Below are 26,428 nucleotides of genomic sequence, written 5' to 3' on the forward strand. Positions count from 1 at the left end.
TAGACCAAAAATGACAACTCAGTTTGGTCCCTACAAAGACAAGTTTATCTCCTATGCTAGAGAGGCCAAAAAAAGTCAGGCTGCATTTAAATGACGTACATTTACTGAAGTATCAAAATGCTCAGTCTCTGCTGGCTTTCAACTCCAGGCTGTAATGGTACAATAAATCAGGACTTCCTTAAAAACACTTAAAAAAATTAAAGTACACTCCTTTCTTCTTAACTATCATTGTATTTAAGTTACTACTTACGTATTGTATTTATTATAACAGCAGAATGTCCCAAAGCTCTGGAAAACTTGGAACCAAGTTTTTATTAGAGCAGTTAAACTTGAAAGTAAAGATGATATTGAAGACTGCATAGATCACTGTTGCATCAACTTTTTGTTTCAGCTTTACCATTCAAACCCAGGGAATTTTAAGTGCCAAGATTTTACTTTTTTTCCTGAAAAATCTGGAATAATTCCATGACAACCTCAAGTGCATGTTGCAATAGAACTGCTTCATTAGTGAAAACAGTATTATGCTACATACCCTGAGAACAGGGGGTCTGCTCTCACATGAAAAAGAGAACTCACAAGTGCTCCAGCTATAATACAAGCATTCCAATTGTATAAATAGTTGAGTTACATAACATTTAGAGGAAATTCAGCCTAGGGATGACTCAGAGTTCATGATCTCTGCAGAACACCACCTCTGCATAGCTTCCCTTATTTCCACACAAAATAAGAGATAGAGTGAGTACTAATCAGTGCTCTCCTCGCCTTGAGGGATCAACTGACCAAAGGGATCAGGCATATCTGTCAGCAAGGTTTAATCCCCAACAAATAACCTCATGCTTCTTCTCAAAATAAAGGAAAACCTAAGAAATTGTCTTTCTACAACTTTCCTTCCTCCCCTTTCCCCAAGTGTAATTGTAGTGTTTACAAGCCAAAATATGTAAGCTATTCTCAGTGGAGAAAAAACAGAAGAGGACAAGACACTGGAAGACACCAACAAAACAAATCAGACTGTACTCTGACCCTGAAAAAATTGGCTTCATTTGCAAATCATTGGGCCTTCAAGAAAAACAAAAAAAAAAAAAAAGCCTAACTCTAAGGCAGCTGGAAGACAAGCTTTTGGCTTCCTTGTATTCCAGCTTGAAAAGTTTATAGTTTAAGCACTTTGGGGAGTTTTTACATTAAGACAGTAAGAAATTATTTTTTCTTATGCTTTATGTTTTGCTTAGCTGATTTTGGATGGAAACTGGAATGTCCTGAATGCAACAAAACCAACCAAACAAAACTCCCCCAAAGCCCACAAGTATTTCAGAATTCAAAGGAAGTATTTTACACACAGTGGATGAACAAGAACATATATAACAGACCCTTCTTCATTTAAAGCAGGCACATTAAATCAAAGTATTATTCTTTATAGTTCATGTTGGTAAGATACCTATTTCTGACCTTCCTACCTTTGGGATTGGGGCATCTTGGCCTTTTCTGCCTCAGGTATTAATCACAGTGAAAGGAAAAATGGGTCAGACAGGAACCTGCATTTACTAGTGGGTTTCTCTAGTTTCTCAGTCTGAATTCCTTCCCCACTTTTCCCCACTTAAATGAGATTCTTTTTCCACACAAGTGAGGAAAAGAACAAATTCAAATCAGTTTGGACTTCAATACCATGTGGGAAAGTAACTCAGAGACAATCTCACTTTACACCATGAAGATGTTATGCCTAGTCTTGGAATACTCGGTTTCACAGACTTTCAGTGTTCGTCTTGCATCTTCAGCTTTCAGGAAAGTTGTCTTAGTCTCCTCAGTTTGCATGCATTTACAGCTGTATAAACAAGTTCATTCTTATGGTTTATTTGAATCATGGAATATAACTTAGATAAAAATTAAAGAAAAATTTATTTCCATAGGATAAGACCTGAAGAGTCACAGCAGACATGAAATTCTGCATGGGGTGATCCTTAGTTCTATCTCTTGCAATGGTTAAGAGGTGATACAGCACAATCTGAGAGGATGACTAATCCCTGAACATGACTTTTGGCAGCAAGGACACAGCAATGGGTGTAGCTGGAACCAGAATTATTATATTTAATGGTTTGTTGTTTTATTGGTTTGGGGGAGGAGAAAGTAAGGCAAGAACGAGGATGGGAAGGAAGAAAGAGACTCAGAAGAGGGTTGTGTGAAGTTACCCATTGGGAATTCAAACTCCAAAACTGGTGAGGCCTGAGAAAGCACTTGCATTGTCAGAGCACATCAGCAGGGCAGCATCAAGGACTACTGGTTTGGTGAGGAAATTTGAGGAATATAAGGAGTTAAAGAAGAGATTACAAAACTTAGCCCAAAGCCTGGTGGAAGTACGCAGCTCATGTGGAAGTCTGGCCAACATTGTGAGTATAGCAATGGATTCACATCCCAAACCCTGTTGTGGTTTCTTTCCTCCTGAGGTCATCTACATAAAAAATTCCAATCAAGAATTCACAGTTTGTCACATCTACTACTCAAAGTTGGAGAGTACAGCCTGACCCTCCCATGTAAGCACTAATTCTGCAGGTAAGGAGGAGGGGCTGTTCCTGAGAAGCAGCAATGGCACATAGCCCCAGGCACCCCCACATTCCAGATTACACTGCCCAGAGCTTCCAGTTTGTGCTTCTGTATGACAAAACCCCCATCTCCTATGCAGAGAACTAGAATTAAAACCATAAACTACAGAAAATGCTTTAGTAAGTTTGCTCTGACTGCAGTGTGTCAGTACTGACAGCACACGTGGTAAGTGCAATCTGTTTAAAATACACAACCAAAGGATGCACAGACACAACAAGGATCAAGCTCCACTTGTGTACAGAAAAGAACAGTGGTACAACAGGCTCTTCCCACGCACAAGGACATGAGTGCCTGTGTGTCTTCAAGGACAGGGCTCCTCATTTTCCCATTTTATAGTACAACTGTCAGAAGTCCAGACACATTTTCAGAAAAGGTGACTGCCTAGCTAATCCTTCTTCCCTAGTTTTACTTGTCTTGGAAAAAGGTAATATGTAAATTATTTTAGACATTACTGTCTGGAATAAGCAGCATGGATAAGGATCAATACTCTCATATGTTTTTGTTCATGCTTCCACTGCAAGTCATTTGCTTCAATACTGCAGGAAATTGATCTTTACCTACTCATTTGTCCATCTCTGTTAAAGTGCTTTTTCATTTCAAGTTCTTATTAAATGCTGAAATAACTATCAAAAAACATTGATGTGTTTCTGATTGATATATAAAAGGGGAACAGAAGGAAAACTTGCCTGCTTCCCACCTGCATACTGCTACACAGTGTCACATCAAACTAAGCAGAACACCAACACCACTTCCCTACAACTTCTCAGGGCCAATACTTTTGTGCAGACTTTGAGGCTTCCCCAGAGCAGCACACAGGTTGTTTCTGTCAAGGAGTATTGCCAGCCCATACTGACTCTAACAAATTTACCATCTTCACAAAGTATTCACAGAGAATTAGGGCAAGTATGTGCAAGAGGAAGAGATGCTGAAGCTAAAACTAGAGGTCAAGGTTAACATCATGGGCAATGTATTTTATTCATAGTTTTGATCAATGTTCATCAAAACTTTTATACTAAATACTAAAACTAATGAAAAGATTATGCATAAAAGCAATAAAAGGCAGCAGAGTAAAATACATCAGTTTTAGAAATGAAACTTTCAGACTGTACATAAAAGCTCTAAATCACTCATGATGGAATTGGGAAAGTTGCCTGTATGGATATGGCTTTGGAATTTTTATTGTTTCCATTTCCAGTAACAGATTTTTTCTCATCTAGAAAGGATGAGAACAAATGCATGTATGCACATATACACCTCATCTTAATTTAACCTTCACTTCACCTGAAAAGAAATAAGATGATTCTTAAAACAAGGGTCTTGTTTAAGCAAATATTGCAGTATTGTTGCTGCATCCAAAAACTACATTAAGTGAACCTTCTGCAAAAAAATGTTTACAGAACTTTGCACTTAATTTACAAATATAGCAAGAACAGTTAAGTGAGACTAAAAATTAATCAATCAAATGCCCTTACCTATGGAAAAACACCGAAGTCCTTCACTTGATTTAAATGTTTATCTTACACTCAATGAAAATACTAGTCAAGGGTCACAGGTAACACTTTTGTTTGAAATACATGACACAGCATAGTCAAAAACAGGGAATATTTAAGCATGCAAAAAATTATCTATAGAAGTTTCTGTCTGTATAGCATTAATGAATTGCACAAGTAACATCAAAAAAATTATAAGAAAAGTATCACTGAAAAATGAAGTCCCATAGAACACTGTTCAAATCACCAATATACATCCAACTCTCCTCTGAAACCAAAATCAGCAATTCTCCTCCTTAGAAGCCAAAAACCCAGGGTATATTCTTGAGGTGTATCATTATAATACTTGTCTCCTTTATATTATTTCTTTTAACCCAAGGTAAAAGTACAAACATTTCTGAGAAGGAAATCCTTTCCTCTCTTCTGAGGGAGGGTTTAACTCTCAGAATGAAAAGCACTGAGCACCTCAATTGAGACGGTGGTGACAAACCACTCCTTCTCTACTGCTTTACAATGCAAGAGATCTTGCACAAAGTGTGAAGTATAGCAACAAAGTGGCATAAAGATGAACTTTATCAACTAAGACTTCATATTACAGGTAAAATATCAAGATAGTACCCATTGTTATCAGAGGCAGCACAAGAGAAACTGGAGATGAAATGGAAGAAAAACCAAAAATCCTTGGAATTACTACATTGCCTTAGCAGAATGATCACTATACTACAGATGGGATGAGTGCCATTTTCCACAAAAATGAAGCCTTCCCACCACTCAGCTCTGCCTGAACTAAGCAAAAAGTTAAGTAAGCATTCTTGATTTACCTTTTTAGAGAAACTGATCCAACCTAAACAGTCTCCTTTCCACTGGGTGGGGTTTTGCCAAAAGGGAGACAAATGTCTCAATCCCAAGATTTCCTGCAAATGTTAACTTGCACTGACATTCTTTCAGCTCTCTAATCCACACTGCCCTCTCCAAGCAGTCACTTCCTTTTCCCAGGAAGCTAAATGAGAGGAAGCTCAGTGTAAATTGGATGCCAGCATTCCCATCCCAGCCAGGCACTTGAAGCCAGTTCTGGAAATGTATGGCCTTAATCTAGCCCTGTCACATGCTATGAGCCAAGCTCTACATCAAGAGGTTATTTTAATGCTAGTGCAGATCCTGATTTCTACCCAGAAAAAGTGGAATGTGTGGAACCAGTTCCTGCAGCTCCAAGCTGCTGCTGTGGTTGAAACAGAGACAAGACCCATGATAATATCTGATCACCACCAGCTCATGAGGTCTCACCACCAGATAAATAACAGTGCAAGAGACAGAGAGCTGAGTGGCTGCCACCAGAAATGGAAACACAGCCCTGGGGGAACTACAGTTATAAATAGGCAGCTCGGGAATAGTCATGGCTGAAGACACACGAAAAGCCCTTCAGAAGTTGGTCCTGAACATGGATAATAATTAGCTTGAGACATCTTAGTCTCAGGTCAATGATTAATATTTTTAATGCCTGAAAATGCCCTAAACCACTTGCATTTGAAGCTGTAGATATACTTCACATTCAGAGATTAAAAAGCGAGACTGATCCACTTCCAGCCTGACCTACTGCAAACAGAAAATTAAATTTATTTTGTATCAGAATATACTACGTATACTTACAAAATGCATACATCAACACTGTATTAATATATTCACGTGTAAGAATATTGCAACAGTTAGGTTTGTCCCAGAACAACATAAAAGATATTTTTCAAAGATACAAGAGAAAACACAGGATATTGCAAACCAAGCTCTTTTACTGTCTTAGATAAGCAAACAGGGCTTGAGGAAGATTCCTTGATGCCTTTGCTGCCAGAGCCTCCTAAATAAATAAAAACGCACAATCATTAACAACTACTGCATAGAGGACTTGAACAGAAATATGATTAAAGATGCAGTTAGATATAGCTATTTTTCACATCTTCCAATAATTACAGGGGGTTTATTTTTGGCTTTGTTTGTTTTCTGTTTTAGTCTCTTGCTACTACTGTTTCCAAATACCTGGACTGAAAGATCACCTGTTTTTAAAGGATGGTTTCACCACATCATGTTTCCAAAGTGGCCTTAGTAACTTCCACAGTGCTAACACTTAATAAAATGAGAAGCTACAGTTTAAACATCCTACATGTAAGCACAGGAAGAAAAATGGAAAGAAACCACTAGTCTTCCCTTACACTCCTAATCGCCTAATAATTAACAGAAGAGATGTTAGTACACACGTGAAACATTTGCCCAGTTGCAACTTCACAGCTCCAAGCACACTTATGTCTCCCTCAGGGAATAACAGACTCTGCAGCCAAGAGAAACACAAGCATTTAAATACACTTTTTGCCTAAATCCAGAGATATCTTAAAAACCCCTAAATATCTGCAACTGGGCAAATGCATGCAGACACCGCTTCTGTTTGCTTAATAAAGGTACAGAAGAAACCCAAAACATGAAAGAATGTCAAAGACTCAGGACCAGTAAAACACACAAGTTACAGCTCGCTGGTAGTATTTGTGCTGCTTACAAAACCAAGCTCTGCAAATGAACTCTAAACTCCAGGAAAGCCAGAGCTGAGGAGCCCCTCCGGGCACACTCCCAAAGCCCACACTAACATATGCACTCTGAATAATACTGAAATGAAGAGCTTGGATGTGACCTGTGCAGAGCACCATGAGTGCATCGTTTCCAGTCACCACCTTCTCTGCACGTGCAGTCCCAAGGACTCCACCCAAATTCCACTAAAGCCACAACCATCACCTATCACCCACCCCACTGCTCTCAGGCCCTTGAGAAGGCTACAGATGCACTCCTGTCCAAAGAAGTTTCAGAATGAAAGATTACCATCAGCACTAGGATTCCCAAGTGTTTAAAAAGAAGAGAAAAGAAACCAACTTGGTGATGACAGAGCTAAATGCAAACCAAAATGATGCATGCAATTCCTCTCTGTCCACAGGGCCAACCCTCACCTGTTTTGGATTAAGAACATTTCAGGACAGAGAATCACCACCTTCTTACATTTTATATAAGAGTGCCACACACCTCTATAGGGCTACATAAATTATCTGTTCCCTGGAACAATGTCTTGGCTTTGCTGGGGAAAGGGCCTTGCTTCCTATGAGGCATGAACCAGATGTTGTGGAACTTGGTGGAAAACATCCACCATCAACTGAAAATGGGCTTTGGATCAAGGACATGTAATAACTTCATATTATGTATTCTCCTCACAGGATAAATAAGAAAAACAATTTAGAGAGCAAGGCCCACAAGGATCTTTTACATAAATAGTATGTAACACAACAGCAGAGAAATCCATGTTTATTTAGGATTACCTGTTGCTGAACTGCAGATCCAAAAGCTCTACAGAGAAAACTATGCCATTATTTACTTATTTCTTGTTAAATTATTAGTAGCTCCCAGTGGTTTTGAAAAATCCTCATTAGATGATGTTAGCTTTTCCCTCTACAGTTTAGAAATATTAGAAGAAAGTACGATAAAGTCTTCAGACTTTTAAAAATGGCACTACCAAAAGACATTTATCTACTTTGCACTTGAATTTAGGACCAGAGGAAGGGGCACTTCTTCACCTGATCTTCCCTGCCACAACAGGGCGGAAAAATTACCTGAATTTCACCAAGAATTGGGGCTTATTCTGTAACTCCACTGCATTACATGTACTTGTTTCTGCTAAAATGCTCAGTGAAATAATGCTTTTTGACATTTAAAGTTTTATTAAACTCTGGAAGTTGAAAGTTGGTAGGAGCAGTTCACATCCACCGAGATTCTGCTTGACTATGAAAATCCAGGTAATACTGCCTTCTCACATGTTTGAAGACCAGCAAAAGACTGCTTAGCATCAAACCCTGGTATTAACTTTCTTCAAAAGCCTCTCTGCAGCTTAACAATGCAGGCTGAGTCTCTGCCAACCTCCTCTCTCCTCCCACTTGGTCTGCATGCCTTGACATACAGAATCACCTACCAGAATTTTGGCCTTGTCATTTGCCATTTCAGCATTCCTATGAAAACTTCTTCCACCTCACACACCACTTCCAGCCAACCTCAGCACATTGAGGGCAGTTCATCAGAACACACCAAACACAGCATTATTTTTGCAAATAAAGCCCTCATGTTCTAGATGTGGCCTTTCAAGGATGCACTCCTCCCTCCCTGTTCCACTCAAAATCCTGCCAGTAATGTCCTGAAGTCTCATTATCTGAACTGCTCTAAAAAATGCCTTTGCTGCAGCTTCATATTGAGTTTGTGGAAGCGTCCTGCTGCCTTAGTTTGCAATGTGTTTCTAAGCCACAAATCACTTTCTTCCTCACTGCACCAACCTGAAACACAAGAAATGAGTCTTCATTCTACCTCCACATACTCTGCCTTATTCATTTCACATGAGAGAGGAAAAATTTAACTCTGATTAAAGGAAATTGCACAGACAGAGACGGTGAGTAAGCTATGAGCAACCGTCCAGAGATTTCTTCCAACAAAAGAGAACTCAAAGGAGATAGTTTCCATCTGGTTTTATTAGCTGTAGCATTGTGTATATGTGCTCAGAAACTTCAGAAATCTACACTGTGGAGTTGATATTTTAAGAAGAATGCCAGCTAAAATGAAGCAGATTTAAGCTATTGCAGCACTCACACTGTGCCTAGATAATAATTATGCACAAATATGACAAGATCTAAATGCCAGGATAGCAGTTGTATCATCAGTGTGGATAAGGAGTGCACTCACTGACATACTTTAAGCTTAGCATATTTTGCTTTCCTATTGAATTCAACACGGTATTTTCTGCTATTACAGTAGTGACTACATAATTGTAAGGTACACATATCTACAGTAAATAATCAAGTAATCAAATGCATATATCAAACAGATAAGGCACTCAAGAATAAATATTTCATCCACATCTTTAAGAATTATGAGCAGACTTATCTGAGAGAGAGAAAACACTGTGGTAAAATGAATAATGTTTAGAATAAAGCAAAGACTACTATGGTTTAGCTTTGTGAAACAAGTAAAAAAACTTAAAGTATTTTGATAAAATCCTAAGGAGGCACTATTGACACATTCTCCTCTGTGCACACTAATATCAGACAGTTGAGCACCACATTTGGAAAAATAACCCTCACTGTCACTTAAGAGCAACATAAATCTGAAAATCTAAACATTTTGGCAGCATATACACTCCCCCTCACCAGCCTTTATCAAGGCATCCCACAGTCACAGGCAGGGTAAAGCAACCTTTCACATCTTCCTTTCTGAAACAACCACTTAAAATTTTAGCAAAATACAGCAAATTATTTCAATGGACAAGTCCAAAAGGAGTGTCATGGCATTTCAGCATACAGAAAAGTTTGCACTGTCTTCTCTGTACTAAAGACAAAACAGCTAATCATTTTTATTAGCCTGCAACATGCACCTTTTCATTAAAATAACTCAATGTTCTTCATACCATTCTTGAAAAAAAACCAAAAAAATTTAAAAAAAACCCCAATACTAGGCTGCTTTGTAAAAATAATTTGCAAGCCATTACACTCTTGACCATGCTTTATTATGTAGTTTAGTTGCTGCAGGACTCCTTTTTCCAGTCCTTCCGTGCCTCCTGTCCAACCACAAACTTTGTTGAATCATTTTGTGGATTGTGCATCTCTTTTTTAAAAGCCCATTGCATTTCTCAACCAAATATTTATGCTTTCAACAATATCACAGTAAGTTGCAAGCCAGTATTTTAATAACAGGATGCAGCATTTATCCACAGACAATATCCTTAAGACCACCTCACAACATCTTCTGGGTTAACAATTAAGCATAACAAATGTTCATCACGCATATTTTAACATTTTCAGTGAAAGAACTGTTGTAACTGTTAAATTGTTTTTCTGCATGGATAACAGGAGCATACACCAAAGAACCTTCCTCATCTCATTCCATGCATGGCTGGCAGCAAGGAGACACTTCAAATGAGTTTTAAAAAATTTGATCAATATGGTGGAAACTGCACATGAAGTTTAATTAATTGATCACATGAACAAATAATTGGTATATTTTTTTTTTCCTCTAGTCAGATGCTGTTATAGAACTGAAATATCTTTCTTACCTTCTGAAAAAAGTCTTCCCCACTTTTCCCTTTGCCCTCTGCAGCAGCTGCAAAACAAAAGTGGGATCTGGTTACTAAATACACAGGAGACAATTTGCAGGCTTACATATAGAAATTCTCAGCGAGTACCAGCTACTGTAAAATAACAACTCTGGGTATTTTTTCTCTTGCAATAAACATTTGTCAACAGCTGAGTAATACCCAGATTAACCTTTCACAAGTCTCTAGCCAAGGACAGAGTCTGAACCCTTCGTATTTGGGTACTCGAGCTCTAACACACTGATAGATATTTTAGTTACAAAATACACATGGTCTAAGTGTTACAACTTAGTCACACTGCATACTTTTGCCCTGCAATTCTACCAACAGCAGGATCAAAAGAAAGCTAGGAGAGCACAAGATTTTCTGTATCAAGTATCACATTATTCAGTGATCTCAAGACCACGACCTGGATTATCTCCCTCTTGTATTTAAACCCATAACTGCATGTTTGGTTAATGCAAATTACTGCACTTAAAATGATACAACTGTTTGCACATAGCTTATGCTGCAGGTTATCTGTGTTGAACTAGCAACCAGCTCAAAACACAGCAGCTCCAACTGATTACAAAGAGGATAACTTCCTTTTCCCTGGAGAAAGGGGTAAGAACTCCAAGGGTGGAAAAGAGTTTCCTGAATGGTAGAGGATTACTGAAGCCACTTTGTATTTCTCATGTACAAAACAGACCCCTCGAGCTCACCCCATCACCCTGCCTTCAAAGCTATGTTTCAACTGCTTAGTTCTGCCCTCCTCCTCCAATTACACAACCAGTTCCAAACTCTTGAGGAACTGTTAACTCAGCTAATGCAATGTGATAGCAAATGCGAGTGAGCAGATATAGGCTGGAGGCTTGAGATGACTTCTACCCCAGAGGAAGAAGTGCCACTACATTTGAAATAAGCTTCTCAAAATCTCAATAACAACACTTAAATACCACAGAGAAGAGCTCACTAGCAAGTTTTATCTAATGCAGTTCAGAAGTTCATGATTCAACTCCAGTGCAGCCAGAACAGAGGCAGCAAATGAAGCCTGTCAAGCATTCATCTTGCTGCAGAGCAACTCCAGACTCCTCAGTTCCACAAGTCTGAGGAAAAAAAAAAAAAAAAAAAAAATCCCTCCCCACCTTCAAAACCCTTAGGTGCCTTTATGAGAAGAGCTAACTGGTTCATATTTCACCAGAACAATGTCTTCTGGAAGCAGAGAAAACAACTGGGGAAGGTTTGTTTTCCAGATTTACAAGCTACTGATGCGAGCAGAAAAACACAACTTCCTTGAAGCAGCCCCTTGATAGGTGCACATTTCTTGACGTGCTTTCCATTAACTGAGGAAACGATAGGGAATGTTTTTGGGAAGGGAGGAGAGCACCACCACTCTACTGCAAGTGGAACATGGGACCAACATGCTTTTAATCAGAGGGTACACAAGATAAATGGGAGATGAGAATGTGACAGATGTGTGGCTGAAGCCACAGTTTTGAGAACAGACAGATTTTGTTCCAGCTGCAAATGCATCATTTCCAAACTGAATACAAACAAGAGATGGCTTAAGATAATAGCAGTGATGCTCTGCAGGGCATTAAGTAGAATGCTGACAAAGAGGATTCCAAGCTTTTTATTGTAGGTTTATTTTTAATATGAATCATTCTGGTGACCTGATTTACAGCTTGGCCCCACCAACAACTGATGGCACAACAGAAAGAATCCAACAAGCACGGACAAAGTGGGAAAGAAGAGGGAATGAAAACATTCCAAAATGGGTTCACAGCAAAAAACCCACAACAGCAGAGACAATAGCAAAGTTGGAGCAAATGGCACTTCATAAAAACCCTTAGTTAGTAACTAGGAGGTTTAGTTGTTACCACATATTATAAAGATAGGGTCTTTCATTAGGACTTTCAGCACATAAGATGCTTTATGATAACCCATTTCTCAGGTCTTGTGATAGCTGTGAAAAGGCAGGGCAGACTGTATGGTGGTTTCTGGAAAGACACTGAAGTTGAAAGTCTGTCCCTTAGAATAGTTCTTCACACGTTAAGAGATACTGCAATCTGTTGGAATTTTGTCACTTCATGTCCAAGATGCAGCACTATTTAATCCAGGGAGAGCTATGCCTCTGACCATACCTCATTTTCCTATATTAAGGTGATCTAGTCATTACCATCTCCATTATGCACTGAATTAATAAAGAAAATATGCTCAGAATTGTGGCTTAAAGTATTTTGTTACACTTAGACTGATGTATTTCACTATCAAAGAAAAAACCTAAAAACTTGAAGACAAACTACATGAATCAATGTATTATGATTCTTTTGAGGTTAGCTATTTTCTAGCTATTGTCTCCCTTTCTCCTCCATCCTCATATGATCTGACTCTTTGTACCATTATCTACTTACTCTTTTATTTTACTTCCTAAATTTCCTCTGGCTTTTATGAGGAGCAATTGCAGTTAAAGAAATTTAAATTCTATCAGTTGTTTATGAATTACATTTGCATGTATCTTTACTCCCAAACTAAGCACCTATGTTTAAGAAAACTTCCAACATGTGTCTGAAATGTTTATGATTCATGTGACATTATCTTGAAGCCTTTCTGCTCTCTAAAGTAGGTAATGGAAGTATTGAAAATTCTGAAAAGAGGAGGAATAGCCAAAACCAAGGGCAAATTTATCCACTTCTCTTATAATTGAAAAGCTAAACAGATTTGGTTACAGCAAGACAAACCCAGCATCTTTTGCAGGGAAATGAGCAAGAGAAGCATTCCAGAGTTATGAAATGTATGCAGAAGCCATTAAAATGCAAATCATTTGCAGTGTTCTCTACAAGCAGATGCAATTTAGTAAGGCATTGAGGTTTACCTCAAATCAGATAAACTGAGATAAAAGCAAACTTGAATTCCTGTTTAGGAAAAAAAATCTCCTAGATCATCACATGCCAAGATCACATTTTCTAAACAAATCTTGAGAGTATTAACCCTGACTCTCAAAATAAACTGCAGCTTTGAAATATCATATTAAGAAGCCCACGATATTTACATCTGTCAATGCACTCTGGCAAATTATTTTTGTAATCTTAATAATAATAACTAGATTTCCAAACCAAGCTTTATTCAGAAAAACAGGAAGTTTTCAAGTTATCAAATACCACAGCCAACAAGCTTTTGTGGGAGGCTGAGAGGGCCAACAGTGCTGTACCTGAGCTGAATGGAAGGTACAACAGAGCCCATCTCTACTAAACTTGAAATAAACTTTCAGATTTCAATGAACAAAGTTTCACATTTTCTGAAATTACTGAATTCAAAATACCACACCAGTAACAAAAAACATAAAGAAGTGCCATTACTGCCTGGCACGTGCCACAGGAGACCACTCCACCCTTCTGCCAGTGGTCCCTGTCCCCAAAGCAGGTTTGAGAGAAATCACAAACCAAATGCTAATTAATCCAGTTGTACCTGACCTCTCACTGGCAAACTGCTTCATTTCTGCCAACTCAGGAAATTCTGTTTTCTTAGAAAACAGTATTTACTTTATGGTATTGAATAATCACTTAACCAACTCTCACAAAAACTAGGATTACTTTTACACAAGGTGGCTACATTGGTTTCAGAAATACAGATGAAACCTATGTAAATGTGCATAACAAGCATTTTATATTTTAAGCTATACTCTGTTTATTGTAATTTCTTCCATACCATGAAATATTTTATATTAGATTTTTGCTTTTCAAGACATATTGGATTGCTGAGGTTCCATCCAATACAAATATGAAACAGTTGAAACAGGTGTTAACTGTTATGGTACGCAAGAAGTGCACCATTTGTCTACTCAATCACCAAATCATAAAAAGGCCCAATTGTAATTTCTAGGTTCACATGGAAAAAATGAATTTGAGCTTTCACTTCAAATGTTATTTCAGTTATTAAAAAAGTTATTACAATACAGGTCATATTTTACAGGAAGGGAACCCAAGAAACACCGATTAAGTCAAGTCTTTAAACGAATTACCGTAACTTTGCTGATCTCACACATCAGTTTTGTGCCTTATTTTCCAAACTCTTGAAGTTACTAAAAACTCAGGGTAACTGAGTGTGACTGAGTTGGTGACTTTGCCTTTATATTGATTGGTGTTCAAACTTCATCCTCTGTCTGCACTGAAAGACTACATTTTTAAGAGAACAAAAAAGCATGGTCTGCTCTTCAGCTTTCAACTGTGATGAAAAAAATAATCCCTTGCATTAAAATACTCTTTAACATGACAGACAACCAGATATTATTTTCATTTTATCTAGAGAAATCAGCATGATTTCAAGAACCTGTAGAATAACATACCTGAAGATAAGTGCTCAATTCTCCTTTACCTTTCCTATCCACTGAATGAGGAAGATTTAATAACATTTATGTCAAGTGTCCTCATGTTATTTAGTTTTGAGTTTTTTCTGAAACTGCTACATAACAGTGTTGAATTTTATTTCCTCTTATTAGCTTTTTAAATGGAATGGACAGTTATTTATTGAAAGCCTGAGCTATTTCTCCAAAGTTACCAAGCTGCTGTCATACACAAAGAAACCCAACCAAAAACTTTTCATTGAACCAGAAACCACCTGATAAAGAGATTGTGTTTTCCTGTGCACCAAGGCAGACACTAACCCACACATGCTCTGAAAGCTTGCTTATATCAAGCCAAGATAAAGAATTCCACCCCCATGACCACAGAGTTAAGCCAAATTGCTGAAAATATGCCTTTAGGAATAAAAAGATAGAGCGTACATTGTTAAAGAAAAAAATCTGACCTTAAATTGAATTTGCTGAAATCCAAACAAAACAATTTTCCATTTTTCTTGTAATTGCAAAGCCAGCCTCACTTCCAGTTTTCAGCTTAGGTACTAAGAAGTCTCAGAGACAACTCAACTAAAATATAGAGTCTGGCAAGAGAAGTAGCAAAGCTTAAACAAGCAAGAAATCTCTATGAAAAATCTAAATATTTGATACTGTTAACTGGCTTTTCAATGTATTCTTTTAACTTTATTAATTATAACAAACTTCATAAAATAACCTGTTACACATAGGACTCCAAAATAATAAGATTGCTATTTAATGGAGTTTTCCAGAGATGATGAATGAAAATCAGACATTCAAATGTTCTTAAACTTATATGCAGAGCAATCTTCAGGTTTTGAGGATGCTCACTATAGACAGGTCAGTCAACTGATGGTACCAGCAAAAGGAAAAAAGCTCCAAAATCCTTGAGAAATTACTGGAACATTCAACAAAAGAGGAAAAAAAGGCAAACAATACCTGTCCATACAACAAGCTGACAGAAAAGTAATGACAAAGTCAGGACCTGCATGGTATCTGGACTATTACAGAAACTATCCACTGTCTACACATTTTGTGACAAAAGGACTCTTGGACTGAGGGTGAAAGTGTCACATTTTATTAAGAAGTCAGATAAATTTTAGCAGTCCAAACAAAACCATCCATACTACAAATTTAAAATGTTTATAAGGGAGCATTCTTCCTCTGTTAGAGCAGCCAAGGAAGAGCTGGAAGAATCTCAGCATGCTCAGTAAATGACAGTAAGTAGCCTGTCAAGTATCTGGACAGTTTTGGGTGGGTTCCAGTGTATCTCCTCCTGTTAGCAGGAACTCAATACACAACTGCTGAGCTATCCACAGAGAGGCCAGCTGTGCTCCAGCATCTGACACACCAAACCAGTGCTGGGAACAAAGCTGGCTGAGTCTGGGGTGCTGCTGAAATACAGGGTCAGTGAGCCCCCTTGGCCATCCAGGGCCCACGGGCTCCTTCTGGACCCTCTGCCAGCTGGAGGAGAATCCCTGGATCAAGGCTGGCATCATCAAAATGTGACTGTAAACACAGACAGGTGACACATGCATCATCTTCGTTCTCCCCTTAATACTAGTCATATTCACGTAGAATATTAACTTTTCAACTCCCCTGAAGTCTATATTAAAATTAAATCATTGATACTAAAACTAAGATTGTTGGCAAATAACTAAAACCAGCTCTACAACCAGAACTCAGGAAGCTTCACCCATCATTTGTGATGAATAAACGGAACAGCAACACAGAGAAAAAGAAAAACCTTAAAACAAACTACACTTGCTTCCACTAGCTCTGCACGCATTGCCAAGAAAGAATGCAAGGGAAAAAAAAAAACAACACACGTACTCTAAGGACCAAAAAGACATTGATTTTCAACAAATATTTCTAGATTTCCTCATAGTATTTGTAGGGACCTGGCAGATTTAGTGACTGAAAGCTAAGGGGAAAAACAAATAGAAAGGGAAAAAAGGAAAAAATAATTGTGTTATACAGAAAGCAGCTTGCCTTGTCCATTCCACCATCAATATTTTTTGAGTTGCATAACTACAAAACTCTATCTAAAACCAATAATTTAATACATAACAACTGTAAATTTACGCTATCTAACAGATTTTTCTAATTTTGCAAAACAAATTTATCCCTGGGGAAAAAGCTGTCTTGCCAAGACTCTGCATAGAAATAAATCAGCTTGTTTATTTATTTTTAGAGACAAGTCACAGCTTGAAGGCAGGCAGTGAAGCTGGGGCTGCTCTGGGAGCCCTTTTTCCTTGGTGAACATCTCTCCTTGGAGAGGCACACACGGGTGCAGCTCATCCCCAGGAGCAGGAGCGCTGCCTGGTGGGATGTGGAGCATCCAGGGAGTGGTGGCACGGCACTGAGGAGTTAATGAGGATAATGAGGTGACTGCTCTGCTTCCTGCCAGCCACTCCAGAACAAGCCAGGGAAACCGAGTAGCTGTCAGCACTGTATTACCTGATTCAAACTGCTCTGCTGGCTGCCACTTGCTCACTGCCAGAGCCACAAACACTCCATCATCTCTCTAACTGGGTAAAATATTCCTGGAAGTCTCCTACATCACCCTTCAGATGCACTCAAGGACTTCTGCTGTTTCCTACAGAAGACATGCCAGCTGATGCCTCCAAGCAGATTTTCAAAGCCTCACTGAAGTCTTCATTCCCATGACTGACAGAGAGTAAATCAATGATCCTGCTTCTGGGATCAGCAGAGGGCTTCTTGGAAATTGCTTAACTGATAAAATTCAACTGAAGTCAACAAGAAAAACAAAACCAAACAAAGCACAACTTCACTTAGGATTTCCTGAAAGTGTAAGGACTCTCAAATGAACACAAGTTTTCCATTTCAAGTATGTAACCACTTTAACAGTACTGTGAAAGGAGAATATCCAAGCAAACAGTGTACACAGCTGCCAGGTTGTAGGAAAGAAGAGAATTCTAAGGAAGAAGGACTTATTGATTTTTCATTAAATAATTCCGCTATTATCCTCAGATTTTAAACTACAAGCCATATTTTTCTTGCATTTTAATCAATGGCTGAAGATGCCTTTTTGACACCTAAATGAGAGCCAAGTTGAACACCCTATTAATAGATCCTCTTAAGACAGAAAATTCCTATCTGTGCTGATAATCACTTTTTTATAAGTGAGCCTATCAAAAAGTGAATTATGAGACAGCTTTGTTAAGATCCATTGCTATGAGCATGAGTGGAACCTGATTGAAACCTTACATTAAGTACATTCAAGCACTATAGCTCCCCCAGTTCTGAGAAAAATATCTTTGAAATACTACTGGAGGCAGCAATAAAAAGGGAAGAGAACAATTCTATGACGTTCATGTTTATAAAGCATTTTTGCTGCATGTATATATAAAAATAAAGCATCTGTGACCTCAGCCCTCCTTTGCTCTTTGACAAGCAGCTCCCTGAGAGATGCAAAGTGGAATCAGTCACATCCAAAAAGCATCACCTATACTGTGATGTGCAAAGGAAAGGTGATGTGGTTTAGCTTCTATTATTTTCATCAAGGTGTTAGTTAATTGCCTCCCTACCTTCAAACAGGCCTTTCAGCATTTCAATTTTCCAGGAAATTTCAAACTCTGTAGCCAAAATTATAGGCTGGCCAGAAAAAAAAAAAATCATATTGTATTAATTTGTTCCAAATCCTTTGTAGTGAAAACCTGACAGCAGCAGTGTGCAGCCAGCCCTGAGAGCACTCTGCCGCTTCAAACACGGCTTAGATGTTATCAATTCCCTTGACCTGTTATCCAAAGAAAGGCAGTTTGGAAGGAGGCAGCTGGAGATGGGCAGCTCCAGCAGCTGCAGGAAAATCTCACCTATTGTATTTGCAGGGACCCTCGTGGCAGGAAGGAATGATACATCTGACTCCATGTTCTCAGAAGACTAATTTATTATTTTATGACACTATATTATATTAAAGAATACTATACTATACTACTAAAGAATACAGAAAGGATACTCACAGAATGCTAAAAAGGCAATAAAAACTTGTGACTCTTTCCAGAGTCCTGACACAGCCTGGCACTGATTGGCCAATGAGTCAAAATAATTCACATGAGAAACCAATGAAACAACCACCTGTTAGTAAACAATCTCCAAACGCATTCCAAAGGAGCAAACCACAGGAGAAGCAAATGAGATAATTATTTTCTTTTTTCTCTGAGGCTTCTCAGCTTCCCAGGAGAAAAAACCTGAGTGAAGGGATTTTAAAGAAAATATGAATGTGACACTCATCAACTCAACATATCACACCATACTGCTGTTATAAAATACTTCTCTGTACAGCAACACAACTCATTTGTCCACTACTCCAGGCTTCCTCTCTGACCCAAGGGAAGAGACCACAACATTGTGACAGGATGAAGCCATTCCAGCCCTTCTTCCACCTTGCCTTCCTCAGTTGGCACCCCCATTATCATTAGTGCATGAGCTGCCATGCACATAACCTGCACTAAATATGGGGGCTGTGGTTCCCTAGGAAATATTTAAAATAAAAATATGGAAGACGAGGACCCAGGGTATAGCATTTTGCCCTTTCCCTTCAGTGTGGCCACTGTAAACACTCCACAAGGGACAGGACAGCTGAATGAGCTGCCCCTGTGCTGTCACACATCTGGAAATGGGCCAAAGCATTCATGGAAATGCAGGAGAAATAAGACATGTAAAGCTTGGCATTTTTCTAAAAAGCTCTGTGGTGGGACTGCCTTGAGACTCTGGATGAGACAGCTTAAAAAAAAAAAAAGCCTTTGAGTGCCTCAGGAGGCAGAACCTCCCTTGCTGCCAGTGCCTGACAGATCCAACTCTGCCCCAAGCCAGAGTATCCATTTAACAGGACTCACTGTTTACAGGAGGAAAGAAAATCATAATATCAGCAGTGCCCCGGGGGCTGACAGAGGATACCTGCCAAATGCAAAAGCTCTGCTCTCAGCAGATTGATGGCTGGGGATATTCTTTCTATTTGTTTAGCATTCAACTTTCCCTCACTGCACAACCACTTTTCTTGTCAGGTATGAGTACAGATACTGCATGATTCATTGCATGGGAGGGGAGAATGCAGCAAGGCTGTCAAAAAATTAGAAACAAAAGCCCTACAGATTTGGATAAAAATGTACACAGTATTTTTCTGATGGTCCTGCTTGTTATGAGTCATTCACAGATGTGGAGTTAAAGGAAAGAAGCCAAGATTAAGTGAAAGACAAAGCTTTATATAGGAAACCAGTTAAAGTCTGTTGCAATGCAGGTTAAACACTGAGCTCCAAGGCCTTTTCCAACAGTAAGGAGATACTGCCTCTATATGTGCCCATTATGCTGAACAAGATTCTGGAATACATTTGACAGGGACAAAAAACTCCCATTTTTTGGAATTACAAAGTCTCCTGCTTTTCTAAAATTCAACCAACTCCATGCTCTTCAGCTTCCTGGATAAAATTGGAATATCTGGAGAACAAAACAAGAGTTTCGTTTTTCTGTCCCACCCCACTCATTCTAAATTTCTGTCTCTATCAGAATAAAAAAACCCAACAGCCTCAGTTTTTAAATGACACATGCTGTGAACCCTTTTCTAGGCATTTGTTCTCCTGTTCCTGAACATCCATACAGCTGGTAACACTTGCAAATCCACACATCCAGGCTGCATGGCATCTCCTTTTTCCTTACACTGATAATTTTGAATGTCTGCTGACTTCTATTTTGCATGCATCAGTTTCAGAATATACTACTTGCCTTGGATGTAAATTATTCCCCAGATAAAAATCCAATTCAGGCTTCCTGCTGTATTTTAATTCCAGATTCTAAGGCATGTGGCAATAGAGGAATTCTAGCAGGGGGCTGTTCAGCTTAGAACAGTCAATTTCCACTTCAGGGTAAAACTGAGAATCACTCCTATACACCAAATTTGTAATATGTTATATATGTAATTCGTAATATGTAATAGTACTGACAGTACTACTGAAGCAGTGCCTACTTGACATCAGCTGTTGACTTAAGTATTTGCAAAAATAAATTGGAACTTTTTTGCATATTTTATTCCCTCTAAATGAAGATCACCAGCTTAAATATACATGCAGAAAAATGTAAACCCACTTAAACACTCCATGAGAAGGATAACTGAGCTATAAACCAGCATTAAGTAGCAAAGGACAAAAAGTTTAAAAAGCCAAGAAGAAAAGCATAAGATAAACAAATGTAAGTAAGTGCAGGCATAAGCACTGGGGCAAGGCTGATACATTCAGTTCATTAAATAAAAAAAAAAGAAAAAAGATAAAGGTAAAATGCACACACAACCCCATTTTCAGGAATATACCCTGTGTCTCAATTCATAGCTTTAAAGACAAGAAAAAAGGGTGCCAGTTTATTCTTGGATACCATCATAATCCATGTAACATTTGAAGAAGGCAAGTTCATCAGTTTGACCCAAGAACCAAAACAATTTGTTCAAGTAACATCACTGAGGAAATTGCAAAGCAGATTTGTAAAGAGAGAGTGGGATGGATCCCCCAAGGGGTGGAAGCAGAGGAAGTACATTCACCCATCCATCCAGTCTAGAGCTGTGTATCACCACAACAAAATGTGCACCAACTTGTCATCCATTTCACCATCCACTTGCTAGGCATGAAATCCAAATTAAGTATCGGCACAAAAATACAGTGATAAAAGTTACTTTGCCATCGAGTTTACTCACAACACCAAGATCTTTCTGCTTTTAAGAAACTAAGGAAATGAAGTAATTGTTTAGGTAAGAAGATCAAAGCACAACAGAAGTCTAGACCCTTCTGGTAAAGGTGAACAAGTTTTATTTTCACAGCTGGCTTTATGTCCACATTTTCATCATCTACATGAATTTTTCTTATGAACAGTTCTCATATTAAAAAAACACAACTGCTATATACAGCTGCCAAAGCATTAAATTATTCCATTTATGTGCATGCATGTAAACAAAAACATACACATTCACAGTGAATCAACAATGTCAAGCTGTATAATTAGGATTTCTAGACACAGTTTATAGCAAGATAAAAGCCTGCACTGGTTAAGATTACACTGGTAAAATTTGGCCAGAAGCTTGGCATCCATACCAGCTCCAATCATGCCACATTAGGAGATGTGAACTGCATAAGGTGTTAAGAATAATTCATTAGCTTTTAATTTAGAATTATGCACTGTTTAGCAAAAAAGAGGCACCTACCTTAAACAAGCAAGAGCATTCTGATTTTAGGGTGTTAAAACAAAAATAAATTAAACCAATTATGTTAGTTTTAATCTCCTATGTGTAATTACTCCACGTGGGAAATCCTACCTGCTTTTCCACTGAGGCAGCACTACAGATATACACAGTTCTGGACTGAGACTTAGCAGATGTATGTATCCAGAAAAACACTGCTCTAAGCTGGCACCAGGAGAAAGCCCCTTCTGGGCAAAAAAATACAACTGCAGAGCAAATTCTGCACTTCTACTGGTCGTGTTTGTTTTTATTACCAATGAGTTTTTCAAATGAAATCATCTTCTAGGAGAAGTCTGCTGAATGGTAGCGAATCTTTGTGGAATTCACATAGAAAATAATTACATTTTTTCACCATCTATTCCTCACTAATTTTCATCAATAACTACAGAAAACCTACAACTGTTTCTACTACAGTGGAAGAGGAGCTGAACACCTGAGGATAAATCATTCTAATGTATTTAGTTTGCCATCTACTCCTTCAGAAAACCTGAGCATTCTTGCCAATCCATGGGTAAGGTGGCATAGACAAGTGGAATTTCAAGCTACAGAAGCAAGCAGCTAAGTCACAGATTCATTACTGTTTCATGCAGAAGTGCTCTACACTCCAAAGAATGCACCATGGCTCAAGTATTACAAAACTGAGCTCAGGCTGTGTGTGACAGAGTCAAAGGAAAGAGACCACAAGTCAGTCACCTAAAGGTTAAAATAAACCCAAACCAAAATCTTATCTGGCAGAACATACAGTGATATTTATCCAAATACCTCAATGCTACTGAGATTTGTCCCTCAAAGATCCCAAAGCTCTTGCTGAAATTGAACACAGACTTGCTGGAAGCAGACATCACTAAAGGCTACACACAGAGAAAAGTTTTAACTGCCCCTTCACCTTAAAGCACTGATCTAGGCTGCTAGCCCTCTTCACAGGGTGACTCCTCCCAAATTCAGGTTTATCTTAAGAAAACAAAGTTCGTCAAGGATGCAAATTTTGCAGTACTTAAATAAAAATAAATTAACATCTTCTAGAGATAAAGATTATGAACAACTTTATAGCTCAGCTATCAAATCCTGTATGTATTTTTGGGCCATGCTTTCATATAAATTAACATGCTCAAGTTAATTTTTCTTGGTTTCCAAGCTGTGCCTTCTGGCTACAGGGAGATGCACAGAAATGCACAGCTCCCTCCACCCAGAGGCTCTGAAGAGATGAGTCTTTAGAAATCCAGCTGCATTAACCACTGGATTCCTTGTGATTACCACCTCTTAGAGGCATGGTCCTGCTATGGAGTAGCTGAAACTCTGAGGGACTGCAAAGTCCTGGCAACGCTTTTGAACTGCTACACTTGTGATGAGAGAGAAATCCTCATTTGCACTTTTCAGCACTCAGGAAGCAACCCCACAGAGGGGTGAAACCCCCAGCAGAGGCCTGGACTGCTCAAACCTATCCCAACTCTGCCGTGGGCATCAGACTAACCCTAAATAAACATCACTTGGGAGTGCGTGCCCCAAGACTTGAAAGCCAGCCTTTGTGGGCTGCTGAACCTTCCCTCCAAACCTCATGAAACCGAGCGAGGCGTTCGAGGACCGGGCAGGAAGTGCAGAGCTGAAGTTATGTTGCCTACACAAACAGGCCCAAAATATGTTCCTCAAATCCCAGGATTCCTTTCTTCTCAAGCACAAGCAAATCACTGACTGCAGTGTACAATCTCAAAGACTTGCATCTGGCCCCCTGCTATCTAATTTGTATTTTTATGGACTCAAAGCTATTTCTACTACTGCTGTTTACAAGAAATATATAAGTCAGGAAAACTCTACAAAGCTGCATTTACACAACCTTGTGATACAGTGCAGGAAATGCTTAAGCTAAATTAACGACCACAAGTAAACAAGAAAGCATTGTTTTGTGGTTAGACAACTGTAATTCTGAGTTACGCAACTCATTTATCTAGAAACCTTGATATTTCTGACATTAAATTCTCCTTTTTTATGTTCAAAATCCTGCTTAGAAGAGCTGATACAATACAAAACCCTTTAAATTCATGCAAAATAAACTGGAAAGAAACTTGTAAACTTAAAGGATATAAAATGTCGAGTGTGGGGAAGTGAAAAATTAAAACAAAGAATGTGCAATTTCTGCCAAAATCTAGAAAAACAAACAATAACAAGTAAGGAACTAATATTTGGCCCACTTCTGCCTCCAGTTCCTGCGTGGGGGCTTTAGCTGAAGAAATATCATATTTTTGCAAACAAAAAGAGGCTTAAGTAACAAGATGTTAGTGCAGCTGATTTAATGCAATGCTGCTTTCAGGACTGTTTTACTGTTTTTGCCCAGCATTACTCAATTTCAACCTTTTCCGTAAAAGTTTATGTCAATTTTTTTTTCTGCATTACGTCAAAAATCAGCTCCTTTTCCAGTAACAAATACAAAACCAATTCTTTATCACCAAACACAGAATGACATTACCACTATTCATAAAAACCACTATGGGCTGAGCATTGTGTAACATCCCTCAACATGTTGCACTTGCAAAATATCCCAGTTTTTATAAATATTGCCCATGTGTTTCATGCTTTCATAAAGCTTTTGCCAAAACACTCACTTTTTAAGTGACATGGAAAGCTTAGTAATGTGGAAAGAATGTCAGTGAACCAAAGAGAAAAATCAAGTCTACTTTCAAACCTTGCTATTTGCCCTATTAGCTGGCAATTTGTGTTCTTTGGAGTAACCCTAATTAACCAACATAAATAATGCACACATCCAGATCTGTTGAGACTGAGCTGACATGGTACACTCAGCAATTTTACAGTACCCTTTATAATCAAGGTATGTCACTCTCAGAACTTGACAGCGAATACAACCAAAACCACAGCCAGTTTTTGGACAAAAAAAATCCTGCCAGAGTGTCATCTGATAATTAGATAATGATTAGATTGCCATGGTAGCAGATAAGTTAGAGTGGAAACCACAGGAAAGCAAGATTTTACTAAAGAAGTAGAGAAGTATTGATGAGGTTCTTTCAAAAAGAACAAGAAATAAGCATCATAAAACATAAACTTATGTATTAAAGAAGCCTGGCAAAAGGAAAAATATTATCCAAAGATCTTTAACATAAGCACAGGGAAGATCCATACACAGGGAACAGTAGAAGGGATTGCTCTTGAGAATAATTCTAGCTAGGAATGATAAAGACAGCAAATATAGGAAAAAAGGCTCTTTTATTTATTTATGGAGCCACATTTGCTCCTGAGAAATCCCTGTGTGTGACTCATATGATGTAAAGCACAAGCAGGCACATACATAAGGTACGTCCAATTCAGTCCTACAAGCAGGGTATTTTAATTTACAATAACCACATCTGTGTGCTGGGATGCGGGAAAGCAGGGACGCCGTGCAAACGCGTGATTTCTAACTCAAACAACAGCTTTGTTTCCACCAGGCAAGGGGGCTTTGAACTGCAAACCTTCCTAAGGAAATACAGTCCACTGGAGAGCAGGGGGAACTAGCTCAAAGTCAGCATTCCCAGACATAAATAAGCATGTGCTGGGGTCAGCTTTCTGCAAAAGAAACAAGTTACCCATCAATAAAAAATGAATATGTGTGTGCTTGCAACAGCCATCAGTAGTTTCTTCAACCAAAAACGAACCACGTGAGTGTTTTATGTTCAACAGAATTAACAATAAACCGAGCCTCAAGCACTCAGTTTTGCTGCAGAGTAAAAATATAATGGCACTGCTGCCACTTGACAGCCAAGGGGATCTCAGCTTTGTATTTCAGTGAAAAACAATCACCACCCTGGAGCGCAGATTGGTCAATGCCCCTTATGTGCCCACATTTGGCTACTGTTTCCAGTAAACACCAGCTAGTAGTTCATCTTAAAAACAAAAATAAAGCATGCAACAAAGCCTTGTTCCAGTCCTAAGCAGACCCGGCTAAGGAATTTTTTTTAAAAAAACTGCTTTAGGTTTTCATTCTCTATCAAAATGTGCAATAGGAGTAGATGATGAACAACGAATAGCAGACACAAAACAGCCCCAATAAAAATCACACAGTTTATGTAAGAGGTGAACACGCTGTAACTCAGCCTCACTTTCTCTCTGATGACTATTTCAAGCCATGTAATTTTACAACACCAAATTGCAATGCATGCATGCAAGTATCACAATCCCAGAAAAAGCTGTCATTTTCCAAGTCCTCCATTACTTCCTCAAAGATTTATCAAGCCCTTAGGAAAGAAGTCTTTGACATATTGGGTGAGATTTAGACTTGGAAATTCTGTAAGTTAACTTGTAAGTTTTTTTAAAAAGTAAACATATATATAACATAAAATGACATTTAATGCTTCTTCCTCTTAAAATTTAACAAAAAAAAAACCAAAAAACCTCCACAGAGCAACCTCTTAAACTGAGTTTTTCTCAATACAGTGAGCCTTTGACCTTTATTTCAGCATTTTGAATCACACCGAGCAACTTAGGATCCAAAAAGCCAGGTCAGCAGTCCCACAGGTTTGCAAGAACTATGCAAAGCCTGGAATAATGCTGAATAAGCCACAAAGCCATCCAAACTGAAAATTTAAGGTTAAGTATTTTACTCAAAATTGCCAACC

At 38.5% G+C, this 26,428-nt stretch overlaps 1 protein-coding gene across 3 annotated transcripts in view; it reads right to left on the reverse strand.

Annotated features, from left to right (window-relative positions):
• Nucleotides 1-26,428, reverse strand: part of BICC1 (BicC family RNA binding protein 1) — an 89,232-nt gene that overhangs the window by 45,626 nt on the left and 17,178 nt on the right. For all 3 annotated transcript variants that reach the window (XM_064430037.1, XM_064430038.1, XM_064430039.1), the window contains exon 2: nt 10,198-10,244. In XM_064430037.1, coding sequence (XP_064286107.1) covers nt 10,198-10,244 — 47 coding nt within the window. The remainder of the gene's footprint in view (nt 1-10,197; nt 10,245-26,428) is intronic.

Source organism: Passer domesticus, chromosome 8 (assembly GCF_036417665.1).
Source record: "Passer domesticus isolate bPasDom1 chromosome 8, bPasDom1.hap1, whole genome shotgun sequence".
Lineage (NCBI taxonomy): Eukaryota > Metazoa > Chordata > Aves > Passeriformes > Passeridae > Passer > Passer domesticus.